Below are 20696 nucleotides of genomic sequence, written 5' to 3'. Positions count from 1 at the left end.
TAAGATCACAACTCCATTTTCGAGATCAAAGGTATTATTAGTAGCGACTTATAAACATATTCAGGTGATTTATGTCAGGTTTTTATCTTATTGGACATTAAGTAATTATATGTATTTTAAAGAAAGCACATGGATTCAAATTAACATAAGACTCTTGGGGATACTGAGAGGGTTTTGAAAATGCTGTGTATAGGGCTTTAAACAAATTGAACTGCTCTTCATTTTTATTTTTACTTTAAACGAACCGAATTCGAACTTTATTTATATTCATGTGTTTAACGAGCTAAATAATAGCGTTTGACTTGTTTACGTTTACGAACAACTTATATATATGAGCTTGTTAAATGTTCTTGAATAAGCTTGTATATAAGCTCGATAAGGAGTCCACGAACAGGTTCGTATACAAGTTTGATTATAAGTTTGCGAACTAGCTCATATTAAAATTAAATATAAAAATTTCAAATAATAATTAGATATAATTTTTATAATTTATTCAACCCGTGTTTATGTTCATTCGTTATAACAGATAAACAAGTTGGGTTTGTGTTTGTTCGTTTAGCTGTTAAACGAACGAACTCATATACAAGCTCGCGAACAAGTCCGTTCAGGTGCTAACCGAAATTGTTCACAAGCTTATTCGCTTTATTTAACAGTTAAGAACGAACACGAGTTAAATGCGGACTAAACAAAAACGCTATAAGTTTAAATGAACCGAACATGAACATATCGTTTAAAAATCAAACAATGAATACCTTATTCATATAACAAGTGGAGCATGGACATTTTAAAAGTTAGCCCGACTCAGGTTCATTTACGGTCATAGCTGCGCCAGTGCACAAAAAACTTCATGTAGTGTGTATGTAACAATTGAATGAAGAATGCCACGAGTGTTGTATGCAAATTTGTAAATAAAATCTCGCCATAATAATCAAATCAAGATGGGCCGGATTATATTTATGCTAATTAGAAAGTTGGGTTAAGTTCACAAATATCTAAAAAAGACAATTGTTTTTCATTTATGCCTCAGAGATTAAAAATCTGCAGAAATCTCTCAAAGAAAAAAAAAATTCACAAAAATGCCTCAAATTCCAAATAAGTCGATTTAGATTTTTAATAGGACAATTGTGCCCTAACGGAAAGCAAAGAGATTATTCCCTTCTAATCTTCCAAAACCCATCTTCAACCTTAATCTCAACCCAAAATCACGCCATTGCAGCCCTAAGAGCACGAAATTTTTTCACAATCAACGCATCAGCCATTAATCAACAGATGATAACCTTCAATTTCAAAAATATGAAGCAACAAATCATCAAGAACAACAAGGTAAACAAGAAACCAAAATTTTAGGTTCTTACAGTTTAAAATTCGTAGAGATTCATGAAATTATTCAATAGCTAACTTTCTGTAGATCGCGAATCCTTATGATTAACAGATTTAAGTGCAAAAATAATAAAAACTAACAATTTTATAAAATCAGAATTGAAAAATTAAAATTAAAATTATAAACTCGATTGTTGATATAAATATTTCTTGATTTTGTGTCAGTTTTAATTTATATACTAGATATAAATTCATTTATTACAATTTCAAAATCATTTTGTAAAAATTTGTTTGAGAATTTTGAAATCTGTAGAATGAGTTGATCTGAGGACTGTCGGCCAAAATTTAATTACTTTATACAGCTTTTACTTGTCTGCATAACATTTTCAAATTATGCTAATATATCTGCTTACTGATCTGAAATTTATTTGCACTAAAATTTGGGCCATTACCATTGTTATGTTTTAGTTTCCAGCAAAATTAGAGTAGAAGATGGTCATCCGATGGATATCAAATCTTGATGATTTTTTCAAGGAATTGGCTTTTGGTGTTCAGTGGAGACGACGACTACAATGTTGATGTCGAGTATTAGCATGTGACTGTAGAGTGGGGTTGTGTATCTCTATAAATTTTTTAGAATAGTTACATGAATCTACACAACTGTTTAGTCGGAAATTTGTATAATATTTAGAAGGAATGTGATTAGAAATAGAGCAAAAGGTTTGTTTTGTGTGACACATGTACATGGCTAAAATTAAGGGTGTCTCTTTGTTGAAAGTTAATTGATGTTATATAAGATGGATATTAAGTTTATATATAGTTGATTTTGAGTTGACATCAAATATTAAATAATTAAGCTAAGATACTATGAACATAATAATATTAGAGGTCAAGTCGTAGATAGATGGAAAAGAATGGCTTAGTTTAGTTTTGTTTACTAATTGTAATTATTTTTCATTGGTTTGGTTCAGATTTTGTATATTCTAAAGAATATTTTGGATTGTTGCAATTACTAGCACTAAGCTGTAATCTAGTTTAACCTGGATTACATACTCATAATCTAATTTTACTTATTTGTATCAATTTGAAATCAACTTGTGACATTCTTTTATTATTTGACTATACATTTGACAAATTATAATAAGAATCTTTTTTTAATATGTTTAAACAACAAAAATAAAATTGGAGTATAACTGATTATAAACTGAAATCAACTTGGTGTAAACTGAATTTGTTTTAAAATTTAAAATTAACATAAGTTGCTTTGATATTTTCTAACATTTGTTGTGTGTATTAGATATTTGGTTGATTTTAGGTTGATCTTTAATTGATCTTAAAATTTATCAATTATGCAATATTAATTTTCTCTCAAAATATTAAAATTGCACAATTCAAATTGAAACTGATTCGTGACCTCACTTATGTATCAATGAAAACAATTAACATTCAATTAATATTCAGTTGACATCTAGTTGATTTTTGGTTGACTTTCAGCAATTGATCGACATTTAGTTGATTTTTAAATTTTTTCCAAATTACAAAAGAAGAGTTTCAACAAATTAAAGAAAACTCGTCAAAACAATCGAAATTAACACATGGCAACCTTAAGGAGGGAAAAATTGGTAATAATAATTTAATTGTTTCACGTAAAAAATAGTCAACTAGTTGATATTTGGTTGATTTTGGTTGACATTTAGTTGATCTTTGAATTTTTTTCAAATTATAAAAAAAGAGTTTCAACAAATTAAAGAGAACTCGTCAAAACAGTCGAAACTAACACTTGGCAACCATAAGGAGGAGGAAATTGGTAATAATAATTTTGAACTATTTTGCGTAAAAAAATAGTCAAGTAGTTGATATTTGGTGGACTTTTGGTTGATTTTTGGTTGACAGTTAGTTGATTTTTCGTTGACATATGGTTGATTTGTAGTTGGTATAATGTTGATTTTCAGTTGACATTTGATTGTTTTTTTAAATTTAGCCAAATTATAGAAGAAAAAGTTCAACAGATCAAAAAGAACTCGTCAAAAAGGTTGAAATTGACACTCGTCGACCTTATAGCTTATTTTTGAATTTCCTAAATATAAATTTTATAAATTATAAAAGTTTGCAATTCATTTTCTTCTTCTTTATAATCCTTAAATAAAGGGAGTTCATTAAAATTGAAAAATGACAACAACAATTTTGCAATGTGTTACTGAAAAAAAATAAAAATTTAATTGGCTGATATTCGGTTAATATTTGGACATTTGATTGATTTTAAATTAAATCAAATGAAACACAGAATTCTACTCATGATAAAATTAAGACCAAGATCATATATACATCAATCCTACATATCATAATAAAGACATATTTAAAATTCATTTTCATACTATACATATTCCAATTTTAAAAAGAAATTGTAAGGATGATGTATCTATTAGCATTAAGCCTAATATAATTTGAGCAGGCAAATCAGCCATAAAAAGAGCTTACATGAGAATCTTATTTTCTTTAAAGCATATATGCAAGAATATCAGCACAAGAGAAGTTCAACACATCAATTTGAATTTTAATTGCATTGTCGCAACTACTATATGAATTTTCACAGCAAACATTCAATAAAAAGAAGTACAGGCAATGCAAGCAAACAAAAGAATAACAGAGGAAGCACCATCATCTTTAAAATTAAAGATGCTTCTCTAAAACTGCACACTTTGGCTTTGTTGCAATTAATCTGCCTCTATATTTGATTTGATGGTAATTGTAGTTCTCTTTATTGCATCCCTTTTGCACTTCCTACTGTCTCTTCTTCATGCCTACAAAGTAAAGTCTAGAGGAAGATCACAACAAGTTTGTAACCATATATGAACCTAGTTGCTCTACATAATGATGTTTAAATGATGTCATTTGTATCTACTTTTCATTCTTTTCAATCAAACACCCATAGGAGTACTAATACAAACTAATAAAGGATATATTTTTTTCCTAAAAAATACTAACAATCTGATACTAATACTTCATCATAAACAAGAAACAATTCAATTATGAAAAGAACTTTCAACATCAAAACTTCATAACTAAACAAACAAAAACAAACTGAATCTAAAGGAAAAATTAATTAATACCATAATTAATTACCAAATGAACTTACTTTGTAAATAACAGCATTACAATTTCAATAAATCTCGTACATCTGTTCGATCTATTCAATTTGCCCTAATCGAGAAAGAAAAGGTTACTGAGATTATAACAGAAGGTTGTTGGTCGATGTTGAGGATTGCGGCAGGCGTTGGCGGTTGTTAGAGCATAAACGGAAATCGTAGGTGGTCGTCGGAGCGTGGGCCGTGGGTGGCGACGGTGATGGAGGTTGAAGAAAGTGAAGCTCACTGAGATTTAGATGGAGAAGAAGGAGTGAGTGGGTATTAAGGTACGAAAAAAAATCAACAGTGTTAATGGGAAGTTAGGGGTAAAATGGTATCGAAATTATAATGAGGTATAAATGAAAAGATTTTAAATCAATTGAGAGATTTATGCATATTTTTTATTTTTGAGTCACTAATGTATAACTTTAGAAAAAGTGAGACATGGAGTGTAATTTCCTCTAGAAAGTTGGGTTGGATATTATGGGTTGTTGGGCTTTATGTGAACCGGGATTGGGATTAGTTCTGAATTTCTGATTTTGCATAGTGCTTTTTCATTTTTATAACTAAAATCTAAAACTAAATAGTGATGTTTCATCCATTTTGTACCAGCAGATTGATCCTATCATGGAAATGTTTTACCATTAAAATCCATAACTGCATACATTTAGGCGTATTTGTTTCAAGTCATAATTTCTTTCTTGGTCGTGTTGCTGAATTCACAAATTACAGAACTAAAATGTGCACAAATTCAAAACGTCCGTTAATACAAATCAGACTAGTTACTTATTTTCCCTTCAAGAACTTAATCAAGAACATCTGAAGCTATTAGCAAACTGCAAACAATAAACCCAATACAAAGATAGGGCAAAATCAAGAAATGACAACAAAAAAACAGTAAGCAACTACTAAAGTACAGAAAATGATTAGTTACAATCAAACCCCACTATTAATTCCCGGCTCGATCATTGATAGGAATCTTGCACTTCTCAAATTCACGAATCAAACCAGGTTCTTTAAACCCAACAAGAAATTGGGCTAAACCTTCAAGAAACAAAGCCCCTTGATAAACATTCAAAGCCCCCACAATTTCAGATATCACACTCCTCCTTAACCTATTAGCATCCACAAAAACACTCACTAACTCCTCAGTTTCCATTTTCATCGCCTCACCAACATCAAATTTCTCCTTCTTCCCACCAAAACCAACCCAGTCATCGGCAACTCGAGCCACAAAACCGGCCTGAGCCCGTTTATATCTGTCCATAAGAGAAGGCACAATCAACCTCAACCCGCATTCAATTTGCTCAATCTTGTTAATCAGTTTCTTGGAAGTGTTTTTCCAGGCCATCATGACTTGCCAAGGACGATCAAGAACGACCAAACTTTTCTTTTCGTTATAATTATCAAGAACGAGATCGTTTTCATCGTCGGAGTGATTTTCTTGATCAAGAAACGAGCGGATTAGGTTAGTGAAAGTGTAGGGATGAAGATCGCCGAGGAAAAGAAAGGGTTTTTCGAGGGAGTTTCTCCAAGAAGGGAAGAGAAGGTACGGAAGATTGTTGGGGTCTGTGGTTACAGCGAGATCAAGAGAGTCGTAATACGAGAGAAAATGGTGGAGGAGGAGATTGAGATGGGACGAGAGAAGGGCTTGAGACGAAGGAGACGATAGGGTTTGATGGAGGAGTGGGAGGAGAGGGTTCTTGAGAGTGTGGAACCAGTTGGTGTAGTATTCTTTGAATGGGATTGTTGATTGTTTCTTGCTGATGGAGAAAATCTTTAATGGGTTTGGCATTTTCTTGATAATTTTCTTGGTGATTCTTGAGAAACAAGAAATACAGAGAGGTTTGATTTTGTTGAAGAGAGGAAGGGATTTGATTTGGGAGGGAGATGGTAGGATTTAAGAATCGGGGGTTTAGGTTGAGGAGTTTGTTATGGGCTGGAGTGGAAAGTAATGGGCTTGTGAAATAATGCTTAGATAGGCCTAATTTAGTTGGAAGTTGGATTATCATAGTAATTCCAGCCCAAAACATACATATTGTGTTTGTTTTTTAGTTTTAATAATTTAGTTCATTTATTTAATACTTAATTATTTAAAAAATAAAAAATTGTCCTTTTTATTAAAACTAATTAATTTTATTGACTATAGTCTGATTTTTAAAATTTAATTTCAATAATAATAATTTACTTATTAAATATAATTCTATTCACGTGAACGTCATTGAGTGATGATCCGGTATTGAATAACAAAGGCAGGCATGAGAAAAAAATAAATAGCTACTATATAAACAAAATCAGACTCATTGAACAAATTTGACTATGATGATTTTTTTTTAAAATTTAACCATAATTAATAAATATAAAAGACTATATTGGAATTGTTAAAATTCTTCAAACATTTGATTTTTTTGGTTCATTTGGCTTTTATTCAATAGTATACAGTCGAATTAAAAGATTTTGATTAGATTGTAAATCTATTGGCTTAAAACCCAGAACTTTTTTGAGTTCAAGTTTGGTTAAAACAATAAAGTAAAATCCTATTAGAATGGGGTGCCATAATTGGTGAGCATTTAGCAATGATGATAAATAGCATAAATGGCAACATTATTTCACCTAACAAGGAGATTATTTCTAAAAAAGGATTTTGCTAATAAATAATGTCCCCGCATGCACAATTCAATGATAAATTTTAAAATCTGATAATTGTAATAATAAAAACTAATGGAACCATTGATGTTGAAGGAAAATAAAATGGAAGGATTTTTCCTGAAAAATGAAGATAAGTCTTTGATTGAATCATTTCTCAGAGTAGTAAAAATAACAAAAATAATGGAAATACATTTATTGAACAAAAACAATTAGTGAGTTGATTAACTGTTTAATTATGCTTTAAAGACCGACTAATGGCGCCAAAAAATATAAAAGTTAGAAATGGAGAAAACGCCGCCGCATTGGGTGGAAAATGGGTCACTAAATTACTTCCACCGACAATTTTGGGTCAAACCCCATCATCACCTCCCATTCCTTTTCTTTTTAACTTTTTCAACTATGGCATCTCTGTCATAATATCAAAAAAAAAAATCCAAAAAAATCCACCAATTTCTTTTTCGTAGTTTAAATTAATATCAACGTGCTTTGAAGTTAACCAAAATATCAAAAATCAGTGAATTACAATAATTTTATTTTTTCAATAAAGAAATTACTTCTGGGTTTAAAAAAAAACTGAGCTTTAAAAAGAAGGCAAAGAATTGTCAAAAGAAACTCAACTTGTTTCAAAGTCTTTGAAAAAAAAAACAAAACCAGTTACTACAATTATTACCGTCACTCTCTTTCTTCTTAACCCAAACAAAAAATTATGTAATCTTCTTCTTCTTCCTCTGTCTCTCACTTTCTATCTAATTCCATATCCATGGCTTCTAAAGTTTCAATCTTTCTTCCATTTCTCATCTCCCTTCTCGCAATTCTCAATCAAACTTTATGTTTAGAATCAAACCCAAACCCAAATTCAATAACACAAACAGACCAAGATTGCACCGACCGTTGGATCCACATAAGAAAACTCCCACCACGGTTCAATCTTGATCTTCTTTCAAATTGTTCAGTTTACCATCCCTTCTACGAAAATTTCTGCCCCTTTTTATCAAACCATGGTTTAGGACCCAAAACACATAACCGTTCACAATCATGGTTCCGGTCAGATCCTTTGTTGTTAGAATTAACTTTCCACAGAAGAATGCTTGAATATCCATGTTTAACTTCTGATCCTAATCTTGCTAACGCTATTTACTTGCCTTATTATGCTGCTATAGATTCTTTAAGGTATCTCTACGGTCCTGATGTGAATGTTAGTACAGAACACGGGTTAGACTTATTTGATTTTCTTCAAGAAAATAATTTGCCTATATGGGAAAAAAGTTACGGGATTGATCATTTTCTTGTTATGGCTAGGCCTGCTTGGGATTTCTCACAGCCGTTGGATGTTAATCCTCCTGTTTGGGGTACTTCATTTCTTGAATTGCCCGAGTTTTTTAATGTTACTGCTTTAGTTGTTGAAGGTAGAGCTTGGCCATGGCAGGAGTTTGCCATTCCTTATTTAACTTCTTTTCATCCGCCAACTTTGGCTTTTCTTGAATCTTGGATCAGCAGAGCAAAGAGTTCGAGGAGAACCACATTGATGCTGTTTGCCGGCGGTGGAGGTGTTAGCGCCACCCCGAATATCCGGCGGAGTATTAGAAATGAATGTGATAATAGTAATGCCAGTGAGAGCTTTTTAGGTAATGGCGGTGGGTATAATAGAGTTTGTGATTTAGTAGATTGTTCTAATGGGATTTGTGAGCATGATCCGATTAGATACATGAGGCCTATGTTGCAAGCTACATTTTGTTTGCAGCCTCCGGGTGATACTCCGACTCGAAGGTCGGCTTTTGACGCAATTATTGCAGGGTGTATACCGGTTTTCTTCGAAGAACAGACTGCGAAATCGCAGTACCGATGGCACTTGCCGGAGGAGATGTATGAAGAATTTGCTGTGTTTATACCTAAAGAGGAGGTTGTTTTTAAAGGGTTGAAGATTTTGGATGTGCTCATGGGAATTCCGAGAGGACAAGTGAAGAGAATGAGGGAGAAAGTGATAGAGTTGATGCCAAGAATTGTGTATAGGAAACATGGAAGTTCTTATGGTTTGAGAGCAAAGAAGGATGCTTTTGATATTGCAGTTGAAGGTGCTTTGCAGAGGATCAACTCTAGACTTAGAGGACATTTTTATCAGTGACTACTAATTGATTTTAATTCTTCTGCCTGTTGTAATTATTGTTGTTTATTTATGTTTATTTGTTCCTGCAAAAATGCAGAGAAAATAGATAGATCATATTCTATTTGTATCAGCTCTAGATGAAAATGAAATTTTGATATTTTTATCTATATCGTCTTCGTATTACGAGCTTTCATTAAATCTAGAATAATCAGACCAGCAGATGAGATGGATCAAGATACATAAACTTGAGTAGAAAAGAATGAAAGTTTATTAGTGATGCAAAAATTTAAGATGATAACAAGAGGTAACAAAACAAAACAGAGCTTCTGGAGATTTTGAATTTGCAGCATCTCTGCTTACGTGCAGTACATATAGAAAAGTTAAGCTGAAGCTTATAGCCGCATGTAACAAAGGATTATCGTTTCTCTAGTATCGCTGGTTGTAATGAAATGAAAATTTTCAACCCCATCTAAGTATTGCAGAACCCCAAGTTAGACCAGCACCAAAGCCTGCGGCAGCAATTGTGTGGCCCGGCTTCACCTTCCCGCTTCGAACAGCTTCATCCAATGCCAGTGGAATAGAAGCAGCACTCGTGTTGCCATAATTTGCTAAATTTGATATAACCCTTTCTTGGGGTACGTCTAAACGTGTGGCAACTGCATCGAGGATTCTCTGGTTCGCCTGCAAATTGTGGAATGCTCGAGAATACCCTCAAAAATAGTTTAGCCCTATATCTAGAATATATGAGTGTACACTTCATACCTGGTGCAGTAGTAACCAATCGATATTAGATCCAGTGAGACCGGCCTTGCTAAGAGCAGACTCTATAGACTGAGGCACACATCGGACAGCAAAGCGGAACACTTCCTTTCCATTCATTTGAATACATGAATATGATGCGCGTCTGGGAGGGAAGTCCGAGACTGAACCATTAGAACCCACTGCATGATCCGCTTCATTTGCTTTGATACCGGCATTCAAATGTCTGCGAGAAGGACGGATAGATCATCCATTGGCCAAACTATATTCCTATAAGAAAGATACAAATTCATTTTGATAGGAAACACGAGGAGCATGTACCTTTGGCCATCACCATCACTGTGCAAGTCAAAACTAATTAAACCATCATCCTCACTGTTGCATGCCTGCAAAATCACAAAAATCTCGGAGGTGAGCAACTAAATTACGAAAGAGCGTTGAATTATCTGGAAGAACATTTAACAACCTGGACATTATATATAAATAAAACATTTTTATCACAAAAGTCTCTCATGAGAAAGCAGTATAAGGAGTGCCATATCAGCCGTTTTTGTTCAGAAAGAGAGTGAAAATTACTACAAAGGGGACAGCCATTAGATCCAAAATACCACAAAGCATATGAAAGCTAAATGTTATCACTATTACAGATCTACTAAAATTTCTTGAGCAAATAAAAATTTCATACCTGTACAAGCACAGCACCTGCAGCATCTCCAAAGAGAATGCAAGTCCCCCTATCCGTCCAGTCAACATATCGTGAAAGAGCATCAGCACCAATTACCAATACATTTTGAAACCCACCTCCTGTAATAAGAAAGAATTAATCTATTTAACATGGAAGGCATTTCAAATTTCAAGGCTCATCGCTACAAAGCAAACAAATTCCTTACCCCTAATGTGACAAGCAGCTGAGACTAAACCCAGCATAAATCCACTACATGCAGCTGTGATATCATAAGCTAGAGGATTGTTTTTGCAGCCCAGTGCCTTTGGGATCTGAAGTTTTAAGAAAATAATAAAATTAGGTAGATCTACTGTAGCACCATACGAATAACTTTCACTTCGTGCCAACAATCATAAGCTTAAAATCATCCATAAGTTAATTACGAGTTTTACGAATTGAGACTGGAAATAGTAAGAAAGATCATTTACTCTCATCACTCTACTTAATGGTAGAAGGGTAGCAAAAGAGGGTGGAAGAGGAAAGGGTTGAACAGCATGTTACTATATTATAGTGGAAGAATGCATTGTTGGTCTTACTTTTAGTCTTTTAGACATTTACCATTTATGGCAACACTACATGCAAGAAGTACCAGTAGAATGTTACTGTGATATGGTAATTCTTAACAGAAATGTCATCAAGAAGGAATGCATGATACAGCAATACTCGGGCTCTAACATATTATACATATATCTGTCTTATTCATCAAACTTAAGGACATGTACATCTCATAAGTCCATACCTGAGGGGCACCACCAAAAAGATCCTCTGGTGTAGATGTACACATCAATACTAGGTCCACATCATTAGGATCGACTTCTGCCATCTGAAGAGCTTTCCTTGCTGCCTCTACAGCTAGAGAAGTCAAACTATCTTTGCCTGTAAAGTGGCAACTGTAGTCAAATTAATAGCTGCTTGCAGAGAAATGGATCCCTTAAATGAAAATGATTGAGCTTCAGATTTATGAAATTAACAAATACCAAAATGAAGAAAAATAATGCTCACAAGACAAAGATCACTCATTAAGCACTAAAATAATACACCATTTATGTTTTGCAGAAAGAAAAATGAATCCCTCATTTATGTGGACTGGAGACACTTTAACCTTACTTAGCAGATAAAATATACAAATGAACTGTTTTAGAAGTATCTTCAAGGGAAATACTGCGATAAAATTATACTTTAAAATTACCAGTTTTGAATGTGAGATGAAAACCCTTCTACGTATTCAAAATCATGATGCAATGACGTGATGACTAACCTGTAAGAACTCGTCGATTTCGAATACCAGTTCGGACAGATATCCACTCATCATTGGTGTCAACTACTTTTGCAAGATCGTCATTTGAGATCTGTAAAGTTGGTACAGCTGAGCCACTTCCAACCAACTTGCAACCTTTACTAACAATCCTGATAACAAATGGCAATCAAATTACAGGGGCAAAAGAAAATCAAATTATAAAGATTATCTTCTTCCAGTGACAATTCTCAACCATTGTTCACGTTATGTGAGATGTCTAATCCTAAGTTACAAGAACTTAGAACATAAGTTACATACTACCACAGATACAAACAAGCACAGTTCAATATGTAGCATACAAATAATGATAGACCCAACAAGACAACTCTCAACGAAACTTGAGCATCTACTGTTTTTATGCTAATTAACTTTTGAGAATCTTAGATTTCACATTTATCCTTGGGATTAAAAGTTATGTTAAGTAAAAGAAGGCCATGTTGACCATGTTGACATACTTGCCTCGGCTTCAGACCCAAATTATGCAGGAATCATAATAACATCTAAAAATTAAGTTTAGTTGTCAAGGTACCATTATCAGAATCTCAACCTTCACAACTTGCTATACCTACTATAAATCCAAATTCTTCCAATAATGACATTGTCCGCTTAAAGAGTTTTCATACTTTCTCAACCCATCCTATCTCAACTTATACAATATAGAGACTATAGAACAACTCTGTAGTATAAAATGCGATATTAGAATGTTGCAAACACAAGCGGGCAAGCAGCATTGATCAGTGATCACAGATGAATCTTTTCTACAGGAACAATGTTCGGTATCAAACTCTTTAAAAACAAAGTCACCATAATAAAAATTGAATGAAGTCTTGGTTCCATTACATAGTTCATTCTTGAGTCCAATGCATAGTTCGTTCAGTTCTATGTTCTCAAAACATGCTTGACCCAAACACCTCTAATATGAACTTTCAAAAGATAACCTTGGAGATTTACTCACCAAAATCAGTGCTATAATCTATAGAACATAACTTACTTCATTTAATCAGAACCAAACAATACCATAAAGTTAACTCCTTTGATTAACTCTATTAGATTATTTGGGCGCAAAATCCCTTTTATTGTTTTGATTGATAGGGCCATGCAACAGCAGTTTTTTTAATGAACTGAGTATAGCTTTCAACATCATTTGACAGGCAAAGAAAACCAAACAGTAAAGACCCAGAATCCAAGAAACTCAGACAAGTTCATCATTTGAAACAGCAAAAAAGATCAAAACCCACTAAAAGACCAGTTACCAAATTCAAGAATCATCAAGAAAATCATTGAATCATAGAAAGACTGACCTGGGTATTGGAGATTGAGAGGTGGAAAGCTTTTCAGCACCATCAATGGAGCTACAGCAAAACACCCTCTTTGATAATCCTTCAAAGGAGTAAAACCCAGATCCAATAATCCCAATTGAAGGCTTAATCTTTCTACTTAAAGTTGGAACTGAAGGACTCAAGAACCCAGATGCATTTGCCATCAAGAAACTGAAAATGTAGTAGCTGTAGAAATTGAAAAAGAAGGGATCTTCTAGCTTATGAGAGAACAAGAACTGAAAGACCCAGAGGCCATCAAATTAACAAAGAAACAGACAAAGATTAGTAGCAGAAATTGGGTTGATTTGTAAGGAAAGAAGAAAGAAATGGGCGATTATGGCAATGAAATTTTGGAGGAGAAAACAATGCTTTGGTCTTGTTTATCAAACTACCTGTGTGTAAGCTCAGTTAGGCAAATGCGTGTTGCCAAGTTCCAAGATTTAATTTGGGTTGATACAATCTAAGTGCGTTTTCGGATACAAGAACAGTACAACTACTTCACACGTCACAAATAGTTGGGCACATCCTTTATTACGTTTTTACCTTCATAATATTATCTGCTTGCCAAAAATTAAAAACAGGGGAGTTTTATTGGTAAAATTGGTTAGACTTTTTGTAGGTTTTGAACATACAGAATTTGTAGTGTGAGGTCTTCTTTTTTTATTTAATTATAATTGCGGAGGAGGGAGCGATCAAAATATTGGCACAAAGAAATTAGAAGGAACTAAAAGATCTTTAAGTATGAGATCAATGTGATCTCAGTGACCAGAATGGACTCCGGCTAAATACGACCTAACAGAATGTTACCTAACACTTATACCATTTGCACTATAGTTCATTGGTCTCTCTATTTGTTTGTAATAATTAATAAATTATATTTGATTTTTAAGAAATAGTAGGATTATTGTGACCCTTGTTTGTGACAGTTATAGTACTATTATTAAGCAGATTAAAAGGATGACAAGTTTGTAATGTATGCAAGTTTTATAAATAATCTTATTACCAAACAAAACTACTAGTCATGTTAATGGGGTTATTGCGCAAATAGTTCAAAAACCAAGGATTTGTTGAAAGAACTTCCGAAAAAAACGATTTTGTTAATGTGATAAATCAAAGTGAAAGAATGTGTTTTTATTTTTAATTAATCATTCAATATCTGATCACTATATTAGGTACACTAATTTATTTTATTAAGTTGTTGATGCCTTATTGGTATGAAAATATGTTTTGAATTGTATTAAACTTAGATGATACCAACGAGCTATAGCTCAAATGGTATAAACGCTAAGCAGCAAACTGCTAGGTCGTGGGTTCGATTCCTCCCACAAGCGCTCCCCCTCCCCAAATTATCAAAAAAAAAAAACTTAGATGATTGATAATATGGCCAGGACTCTAATCTTAGATAATTGTATAAAAGTATGCAAAAATTGATTACAATTTGACAAACAACAACCAATTCGGTGCTTGTATTAATTATTCGACATGTTGTGACAGCACTTAAATTCACTGGCTTAATATTAACTGGAGTTATATATATTTAAATGATAAAAGTTTCAAGAGCACCAGTGGTCTAGTGGTAGAATAGTACCCTGCCACGGTACAGACCCGGGTTCGATTCCCGGCTGGTGCAATTCTTTTGATAATTTCACCTTTTTATATATTTTCTTGATCGATTTCTTTTCCTCAATTTTTACTCAATGAATTAAACAATCGGTGCCAATGTGGGCCTAACCTGAATGGTTAAGGCGTTTCTAAATGCATTGAGAGGATGTGGGTTCGAACCACGCCTCGGTAACTAACAACTAACATGAGATTCTAAAGAGTCGATTTCCACCTTTGATAAAAAAAAAAAACAATTAAACAATCAGTTTCTTTTATTTCTTATGTTCTGCTTCATTATCAAGACACAGAAGTAAAGCAACAGAAAAAAGCACAATTATACTTGTAATGAGGGATATTATTCCATTTCTCTAATCAAATGCGATGAAATCGGCCAGTTATAGCTCGGATTCATCGTGTCGAATTTGTGTTTAAACCGTAAACAGTAGCTAGATCACCATTCTCTTCTGAAGTATTATTGGCAAAGTGATCAATAGCTTGCAAGATCAACTGCTCATCTACCCATTGATCACGATACGTGTCGGGTCGTTGAAGTACATTTTCCATATTTGCTAAGAACATCTGCTTTTTCCATTCTTCCACTGCTTCACATCCACATTCAGCAGCAAGCCAGTTGCAATACTCAAACTGCACACAACATATTACAATGAACGGAAACGCCATCTTACAGGAATATGTGATAAATATAAAGTTCCGGAGTTTCAGAAACATAAACGAAATACAGAAACGTAGAACTCAATTAATTTTCGTGCAACATAGATTTCTGACTAATGGTTACCTGAGAATGCATCATCTCATGAGTTTTTCTTTTAGGAGTTTTTGAAGCTTCAAGTAACAAGTAGAAAGCTTCAACATCTTCCATCATCTTGTGTAGTGACGGAAGCTCAATTCGACCCGACAAAACACCAGCAATCCACTTGCTTTGATATTCAAACAATGGAAAAGGCATAACCTAACAGCAATCAGTGCAAAAGTTCAACTTTCAAAATTCAATATAACTAACAAAGCTAAATGAAGTACTATAAGATCAAATAGAAAACAACCTTAAATGGCATCCCCACAAAAGAAAGCCAGGGAGCCAACACGGGTGGGAAAATATGCTTGTATAGCGGTCCGACACGATTATCATCCACAGTCACAATGCCTTTGGTTTCCAGGAAAGGGAAGTGATATTTGTATCTTTACGACCACGATAATTAAAGACAATTAAAGCCAAAATATTAGTTTTGTTTCACTAATTATAGCGCGTTCGTGTGTGCAACTAAAATCAAAATTACCCCGTGCAATGAAGAATGATATCGGCATGGACAACTCTCCCATTTTGAAAAGCCACCGACCCGTCTTTGTGACAGCTTTTTATCTGCATTAGTTTAGCAAAATCAATAATATTAGATCAACCAGTTCTCACAGAAAGCTGAAGCTACATCCTCAAAGTTCTAACAGTAAGCCATACGGTCTTAAAATGTGTTATTTACCATAGAATGAAGCCACATATTATCATATCCAGCTTGTCTTTCATATGTTTCATCAGCAATCCCTCTTGAGACAACATGAACCTCTTTTGCAACCCCGGCAACTTCCCTAGATAGATCAATAGAACTTGCCGAACGCCCAATCAAAATTACGACCTTCGTATAGATACAACTAATAATAAGGAATAAACAAAATTGTCTCGTAACTAGAAACAGTTTTAGTAGCTTGACTACAGTAACTATGTTGCACAGAAACTCGTCGAGTACTATATTTTGATGTTTTGTTTCCGCTTTTAAAGACACTTCCTATGCTTTATATTTGTAACATGTTCTTATAAGAAATATCGTTTCTCCAATTTCTATTGCATCATTTTCCATTTTAGCATTTCCGCGCAACATAGATACGAACTAAACAAGAACTCTACGACATACTTTATCTTTGAATTGCTCAGGAACACGATAATTGTGACAGTGAATTTGCTTCCCCGGCCAAGAACTGATGTCTGAAAGTGAAAAAGACATGTTATTTGTTGATTTGCAAACAAGTGACATTATATCAAACTAAGTTGAACAAATAATCCAAAAACAACAACTGTGCCAATCATCATGAATAGTAAAAAGCATCAACCAAACATGAATATTCCCAGAAAATAAACCTCAGTTTACAAAAACAAAACAAAAGAAAAATTCAGAACTGGAACCTGGAATATCAGCAACTTGAGGTTCAGTGAAATGGCCATTACAAACAACAACAGCATCAAAAATCTCCTCATCAAAATCAGAATTTTTCTGTCTAAATCTCACTCTCCACTTATTACTATCCTCAATTAAGCCAGCATAAACCACTTCAGTATCAAATCTGACCATCTCCTCAATCTCAAACTCCCTCACAAAGTCTTGCAAATACAACAACACTTCCTTATGACCCGGAAACCTTCTGGGTTCTCTAATTCCATCAATTTTTGGTAGAAACGGGTAATCCTTGAAACCCATCAATTCTCTAGCGAGATTGGTGCGTAAGGATTTGTAAAGGCTGGAATGAATTATGGATCGGTTAGGATCAAGGCTCAAGGGGTCTTGTTCAACCATGGGATTGTACACCCAGGTGCCACCAATTTGAGATTCTCGTTCAAAGACTACAACTTTGTGACCCTCTCGCCGAAGCTCACGGGCAGTGACAAGGCCGGCGGCTCCGGCGCCGATCACAGCCACTTGGCGGGAAGTGAGTGTGTTGGTTGGCATTGGAAAGTTAACGGTTTTTTGGGAGTTTGGACAGCAATCTAACTAATTTAAGACTGAAATAAAGCATGTTTGTCCAAGTCCTTGGTAATATGTTGCATCGGAGAAACAAAAAAGTCCCATGGTCCCACGTTCAATGATTGCCACTAAAGGCTAAAGTAATAATGCATATAAAAAGCTTTATCAAAATGGAAAATTTTGAATGGTTGAAAAATCTTATAAAAAAATGTATTTCTACTCATAAATTAGAAAAAATAAAAGCTTATTTTACTCAATTAGAATTATTGTAAAACCATATTTTATATAGCTAGTTATGCAATTGATTATATACGAAATGTTTTTATTAGAGATTTAATTAATTGTTTAATATATCTTTTGAAGTGTAATTGCTGAGAAAGCATTTGTAATAGGCTTACAAAATGTTTTTTGCTGCATAATTACACAGCATAACAGTACGAGTTTTATTATATATTCTTCAAATTCCTTACACCTGACCTGCATTAACCAGCAAGCAAGCTTACTTGTTATAATCAACTATAAACAAACATGTATATACTAAGCTTAGTTTACAAGTGATACAGCTTCATGCACAAATCAGTATACATGAACCAAACCAGGAGCAAGAATATCGACAAGAAGATCGATAAATTACTAGTTGATTATGGCTAATCCAAATCCAACGCTTTACTGTCAACCCCGTTATAGCTCAAATTAACCCCTTCTAACGACCACATAGAACACGGTCGATTAATAAAAATGAGCACTAAAAGGGTAATGGTGGCTCTTACTGAGCTTGGTCATGTCAATTGCTGTTGGTCTTTTCTGAAGTGGATTTGGTCAGGTGTTCATTAGCTTCCAAGATCAGGTCTTCATCTTCCCTTTCATTGCGGAATGTGTCTGGTTGCAGGCTTATGTTCTTCGTATTCCCTAAAAACATTTCTTTTCTCCATTCTTCGTACACTTCACATTTGCATTTATCAGCAATCCAGTCGTAGTACTCAAACTGGCGAAAGCCGACGTGCAAGAGAAGATTAGTATTTTACAAGAACAGAATATTTACCAAAGCATTTAACAAAGAAAGTTCTGCGGCTTACCTGAGAATGAAATATCTCATGAGTGTGTTTTTTCGGAGGATCTGAAGCTTCGAGTGAACGGTAGAAAGCTTCAACATCTTCCATCATTTCCTCTTTTGATGGGAGCTCGACCCGACCAGATAAAACAGCAGCGATCCACTTGCTTTGATATTCAGACAATAAGAAAGGCATAGCCTATTCATCAAAAAAAAGAAAGGCATAGCCTAGCAGCAAATTACTGGCAAAGTATTACAATTACAGTTCAATCGAGTCGAATATCACAGTCAAATAACATCAAACAAAACAACCACCTTAATCGGTATGCCTACAAACGAAAGCCCCGGGGCCAGAGCTGGTGGGAAAACATGCTTGTATAATGGTCCTACACGATTACCATCCCGATCCACAGTCACGGTGTCGTGGATGTCGAGAAAAGGGAAGTGATACTTGTACCTTTGATACGAAGATAATAAAAAACCAACGTTTCAGTTTCATTTCTAAAATGAACATAATTTTGCAAGTATGATTACCCGGTGCAATGTAGAATGAAATGAGCGCGGACAACTCTCCCATTCCGAAAGACTACAGAACCATCTTCGTGAATGCTTTCTATCTGCATCAAATTATAGAAAGTAAATGTAGATCAAAATAAATTCCGTGTCAGCAAGATATCCACCATATGATAAGTCATTAGGATTTACCATAGAATGAAGCCACATATTATCATATCCAGGCTGTTTTTCATATGTTTCATCTGCCACTGATCTTGAAGCAATATGAACTTCTTTAGCAACTCCAGCGACTTCTTTTGATATTTCTTTACTACTTATTGAATGCCCAATAAAAATTACCACCTATTCACATAGAAACAATTCATAAAGAACTGAGTTTAGTCTATTAATAAGAATACAAACATGGTAAACAGACGCCAACATATGTAGCACAGAAACGAAAAAAACAGGCAAAAACGACTCCTTTTTCAAAAGGGACTTGCGTTTTGTTTTCATATTGCTCTCCCTGTTCTTTACCAATCCAATAGTTATACAAGGAGAAATAGAAATCAGAGACATACTTGGTCTTGGAAGGGCTCAGGAACCCTGTAATTGTGGCTATGCATTTGCTTCCCTGGCCAAGAATTCATACCTGAAAGTAAAAAGAAGATATGTTTTTACAAAAAATTGATCAAACCTTAATTGAATAAGAATCCAACACAAGCAGATAACTTAATTACCTGGAATATCAGCAATACGAGGTTCAAAGTAGTGCCCATTACAAACAACAACAGCATCATAAATCTCTTCATCAATTTTAAACTGACCATCATTACCAATCTTGTTTCTAGACCTGACTTTCCACTTAGTAATATTTGTATCATCAACTAACCCAACATAAACTACCTCTGTTTCAAGTCTCACCAACTCTTCAATGTTAAACTCTTTCGCAAAATCTTGCAGATATTGAAACACCTCTCTATGACAAGGGTACTTGTTTGGGTCTACCGTTATATCATCTTTTTTTGCTATAAACGGGTAATCTCCATAGCCCATTACTTCTCTACAAAAGTTCATGCGCAGGGACTCATACACGCTCGAGTGAATTACGTTTCGGTTGGGGTCGATGCTCATCGGGTCAGATTCAGCCTCGGAACTGTAGACCCAAGTCCCGCCAACTTTGTTTTGTCGTTCAAAGACGGTGACTTTATGGCCCTCTCGCCGGAGTTCACGTGCAGTCACAAGGCCGGCGGGTCCGGCGCCGATTACAGCAACTTGGCAGGATTTAAGAGTCTTGGTTGCCATTGGTAGAAATGACTAAATGACAAAGAAACGAACTTTTTAAATGTTTGGTTCACCTAAGAAAATCTTCAGCCAGAGGTGGTTAAATAGTAAGCTAGTGGCTCCGTGGAAAACACGTCACCCCAACCAGCAGCCGTTGGATGGAGGCTTTAAAAACCTTCTTTAAGAAATTTATCCGGCGACATCTGTACCTAAAAAGAAA

General features: G+C 34.4%; 5 protein-coding genes, 2 long non-coding RNA genes and 1 other non-coding gene across 11 annotated transcripts; 3 read left to right on the top strand and 5 right to left on the bottom strand.

Annotated features, from left to right (window-relative positions):
• Nucleotides 1-996: 996 nt before the first annotated feature.
• Nucleotides 997-2137, top strand: LOC126678124 (uncharacterized). The gene is made up of 2 exons (XR_007640676.2): nucleotides 997-1323; nucleotides 1789-2137. It is a non-coding gene; the product is annotated as an uncharacterized LOC126678124 (long non-coding RNA).
• Nucleotides 2138-3790: 1653 nt separating this feature from the next.
• Nucleotides 3791-4902, bottom strand: LOC126678126 (uncharacterized). Its single transcript, XR_007640677.2, has 2 exons — nucleotides 4457-4902; nucleotides 3791-4135 (listed from the first exon to the last, which is right to left on the bottom strand). It is a non-coding gene; the product is annotated as an uncharacterized LOC126678126 (long non-coding RNA).
• Nucleotides 4903-5187: 285 nt separating this feature from the next.
• LOC126677955 (protein INAPERTURATE POLLEN1) lies at nucleotides 5188-6439 on the bottom strand. The gene has a single exon (XM_050372777.2). It carries the CDS (start codon nucleotides 6238-6240, stop codon nucleotides 5395-5397), a length of 846 nt encoding a protein of 281 aa, XP_050228734.1. The 5' UTR covers nucleotides 6241-6439; the 3' UTR covers nucleotides 5188-5394.
• Nucleotides 6440-7681: 1242 nt separating this feature from the next.
• LOC126677205 (probable xyloglucan galactosyltransferase GT19) lies at nucleotides 7682-9365 on the top strand. The gene has a single exon (XM_050371713.2). It carries the CDS (start codon nucleotides 7855-7857, stop codon nucleotides 9214-9216), a length of 1362 nt encoding a protein of 453 aa, XP_050227670.1. The 5' UTR covers nucleotides 7682-7854; the 3' UTR covers nucleotides 9217-9365.
• A 78-nt stretch (nucleotides 9366-9443) lies between these two features.
• On the bottom strand, nucleotides 9444-13956 carry LOC126677206 (beta-ketoacyl-[acyl-carrier-protein] synthase III A, chloroplastic). The gene is made up of 9 exons (XM_050371714.2): nucleotides 13690-13956; nucleotides 13280-13533; nucleotides 11940-12088; nucleotides 11421-11557; nucleotides 10848-10953; nucleotides 10643-10761; nucleotides 10279-10343; nucleotides 9961-10183; nucleotides 9444-9879 (listed from the first exon to the last, which is right to left on the bottom strand). The coding sequence occupies exons 2-9, from the start codon at nucleotides 13459-13461 to the stop codon at nucleotides 9658-9660; spliced, it is 1203 nt and encodes a 400-aa protein (XP_050227671.1). The 5' UTR covers nucleotides 13462-13533; nucleotides 13690-13956; the 3' UTR covers nucleotides 9444-9657.
• A 900-nt stretch (nucleotides 13957-14856) lies between these two features.
• On the top strand, nucleotides 14857-14927 carry TRNAG-GCC (transfer RNA glycine (anticodon GCC)). The gene has a single exon. It is a non-coding gene; the product is annotated as a tRNA-Gly (tRNA).
• Nucleotides 14928-15153: 226 nt separating this feature from the next.
• LOC126676295 (flavin-containing monooxygenase FMO GS-OX-like 4) lies at nucleotides 15154-17737 on the bottom strand. Its single transcript, XM_050370468.2, has 7 exons — nucleotides 17091-17737; nucleotides 16822-16892; nucleotides 16393-16545; nucleotides 16195-16277; nucleotides 15961-16096; nucleotides 15696-15869; nucleotides 15154-15544 (listed from the first exon to the last, which is right to left on the bottom strand). Exons 1-7 carry the CDS (start codon nucleotides 17629-17631, stop codon nucleotides 15308-15310), a joined length of 1395 nt encoding a protein of 464 aa, XP_050226425.1. The 5' UTR covers nucleotides 17632-17737; the 3' UTR covers nucleotides 15154-15307.
• A 328-nt stretch (nucleotides 17738-18065) lies between these two features.
• On the bottom strand, nucleotides 18066-20686 carry LOC126676296 (flavin-containing monooxygenase FMO GS-OX-like 3). 4 transcript variants are annotated; one of them, XM_050370469.2, is made up of 7 exons: nucleotides 19933-20662; nucleotides 19774-19844; nucleotides 19403-19555; nucleotides 19232-19314; nucleotides 19013-19154; nucleotides 18723-18896; nucleotides 18066-18631 (listed from the first exon to the last, which is right to left on the bottom strand). In XM_050370469.2, the coding sequence occupies exons 1-7, from the start codon at nucleotides 20495-20497 to the stop codon at nucleotides 18431-18433; spliced, it is 1389 nt and encodes a 462-aa protein (XP_050226426.1). In that variant the 5' UTR covers nucleotides 20498-20662; the 3' UTR covers nucleotides 18066-18430. The 4 variants fall into 4 exon arrangements, 2 of the variants coding, with proteins under 2 accessions (XP_050226426.1, XP_050226427.1); XR_007640263.2 differs by having other exon boundaries at nucleotides 18494-18631; nucleotides 18723-18925; nucleotides 19933-20686; XR_007640264.2 differs by having other exon boundaries at nucleotides 18494-18631; nucleotides 18723-18864; nucleotides 19933-20681.
• Nucleotides 20687-20696: the final 10 nt, after the last annotated feature.

This window comes from Mercurialis annua, linkage group LG4 (genome assembly GCF_937616625.2).
Source record: "Mercurialis annua linkage group LG4, ddMerAnnu1.2, whole genome shotgun sequence".
Taxonomy (NCBI): Eukaryota; Viridiplantae; Streptophyta; class Magnoliopsida; order Malpighiales; family Euphorbiaceae; genus Mercurialis; species Mercurialis annua.
The sequence above is the reverse complement of the archived record's forward strand: the minus strand, read 5'-3'. Positions and strand labels throughout refer to the sequence as shown.

Excerpts from the sequence above, each read along its gene's own strand:
- LOC126676296 (XM_050370469.2), bottom strand. The coding sequence starts at position 20,497 with ATGGCAACCAAGACTCTTAAATCCTGCCAAGTTGCTGTAATCGGCGCC. Across the intron at positions 19,556-19,773 it reads CTGAGCCCTTCCAAGACCAA|GTGGTAATTTTTATTGGGCA; the intron begins GTATGTCTCTGA and ends CTATGTGAATAG. Across the intron at positions 18,632-18,722 it reads ATGAGATATTTCATTCTCAG|TTTGAGTACTACGACTGGAT; the intron begins GTAAGCCGCAGA and ends GGCTTTCGCCAG.
- LOC126677205 (XM_050371713.2), top strand. The coding sequence starts at position 7,855 with ATGGCTTCTAAAGTTTCAATCTTTCTTCCATTTCTCATCTCCCTTCTC.
- LOC126677955 (XM_050372777.2), bottom strand. The coding sequence starts at position 6,240 with ATGCCAAACCCATTAAAGATTTTCTCCATCAGCAAGAAACAATCAACA.
- LOC126677206 (XM_050371714.2), bottom strand. The coding sequence starts at position 13,461 with ATGGCAAATGCATCTGGGTTCTTGAGTCCTTCAGTTCCAACTTTAAGT. Across the intron at positions 10,344-10,642 it reads CAGGTGCTGTGCTTGTACAG|GCATGCAACAGTGAGGATGA; the intron begins GTATGAAATTTT and ends GTGATTTTGCAG. Across the intron at positions 10,184-10,278 it reads AGTGATGGTGATGGCCAAAG|ACATTTGAATGCCGGTATCA; the intron begins GTACATGCTCCT and ends TCCTTCTCGCAG.
- LOC126676295 (XM_050370468.2), bottom strand. The coding sequence starts at position 17,631 with ATGCCAACCAACACACTCACTTCCCGCCAAGTGGCTGTGATCGGCGCC. Across the intron at positions 16,278-16,392 it reads ATATGTGGCTTCATTCTATG|ATAAAAAGCTGTCACAAAGA; the intron begins GTAAATAACACA and ends AAACTAATGCAG. Across the intron at positions 15,870-15,960 it reads TTGTGGGGATGCCATTTAAG|GTTATGCCTTTTCCATTGTT; the intron begins GTTGTTTTCTAT and ends GATTGCTGTTAG.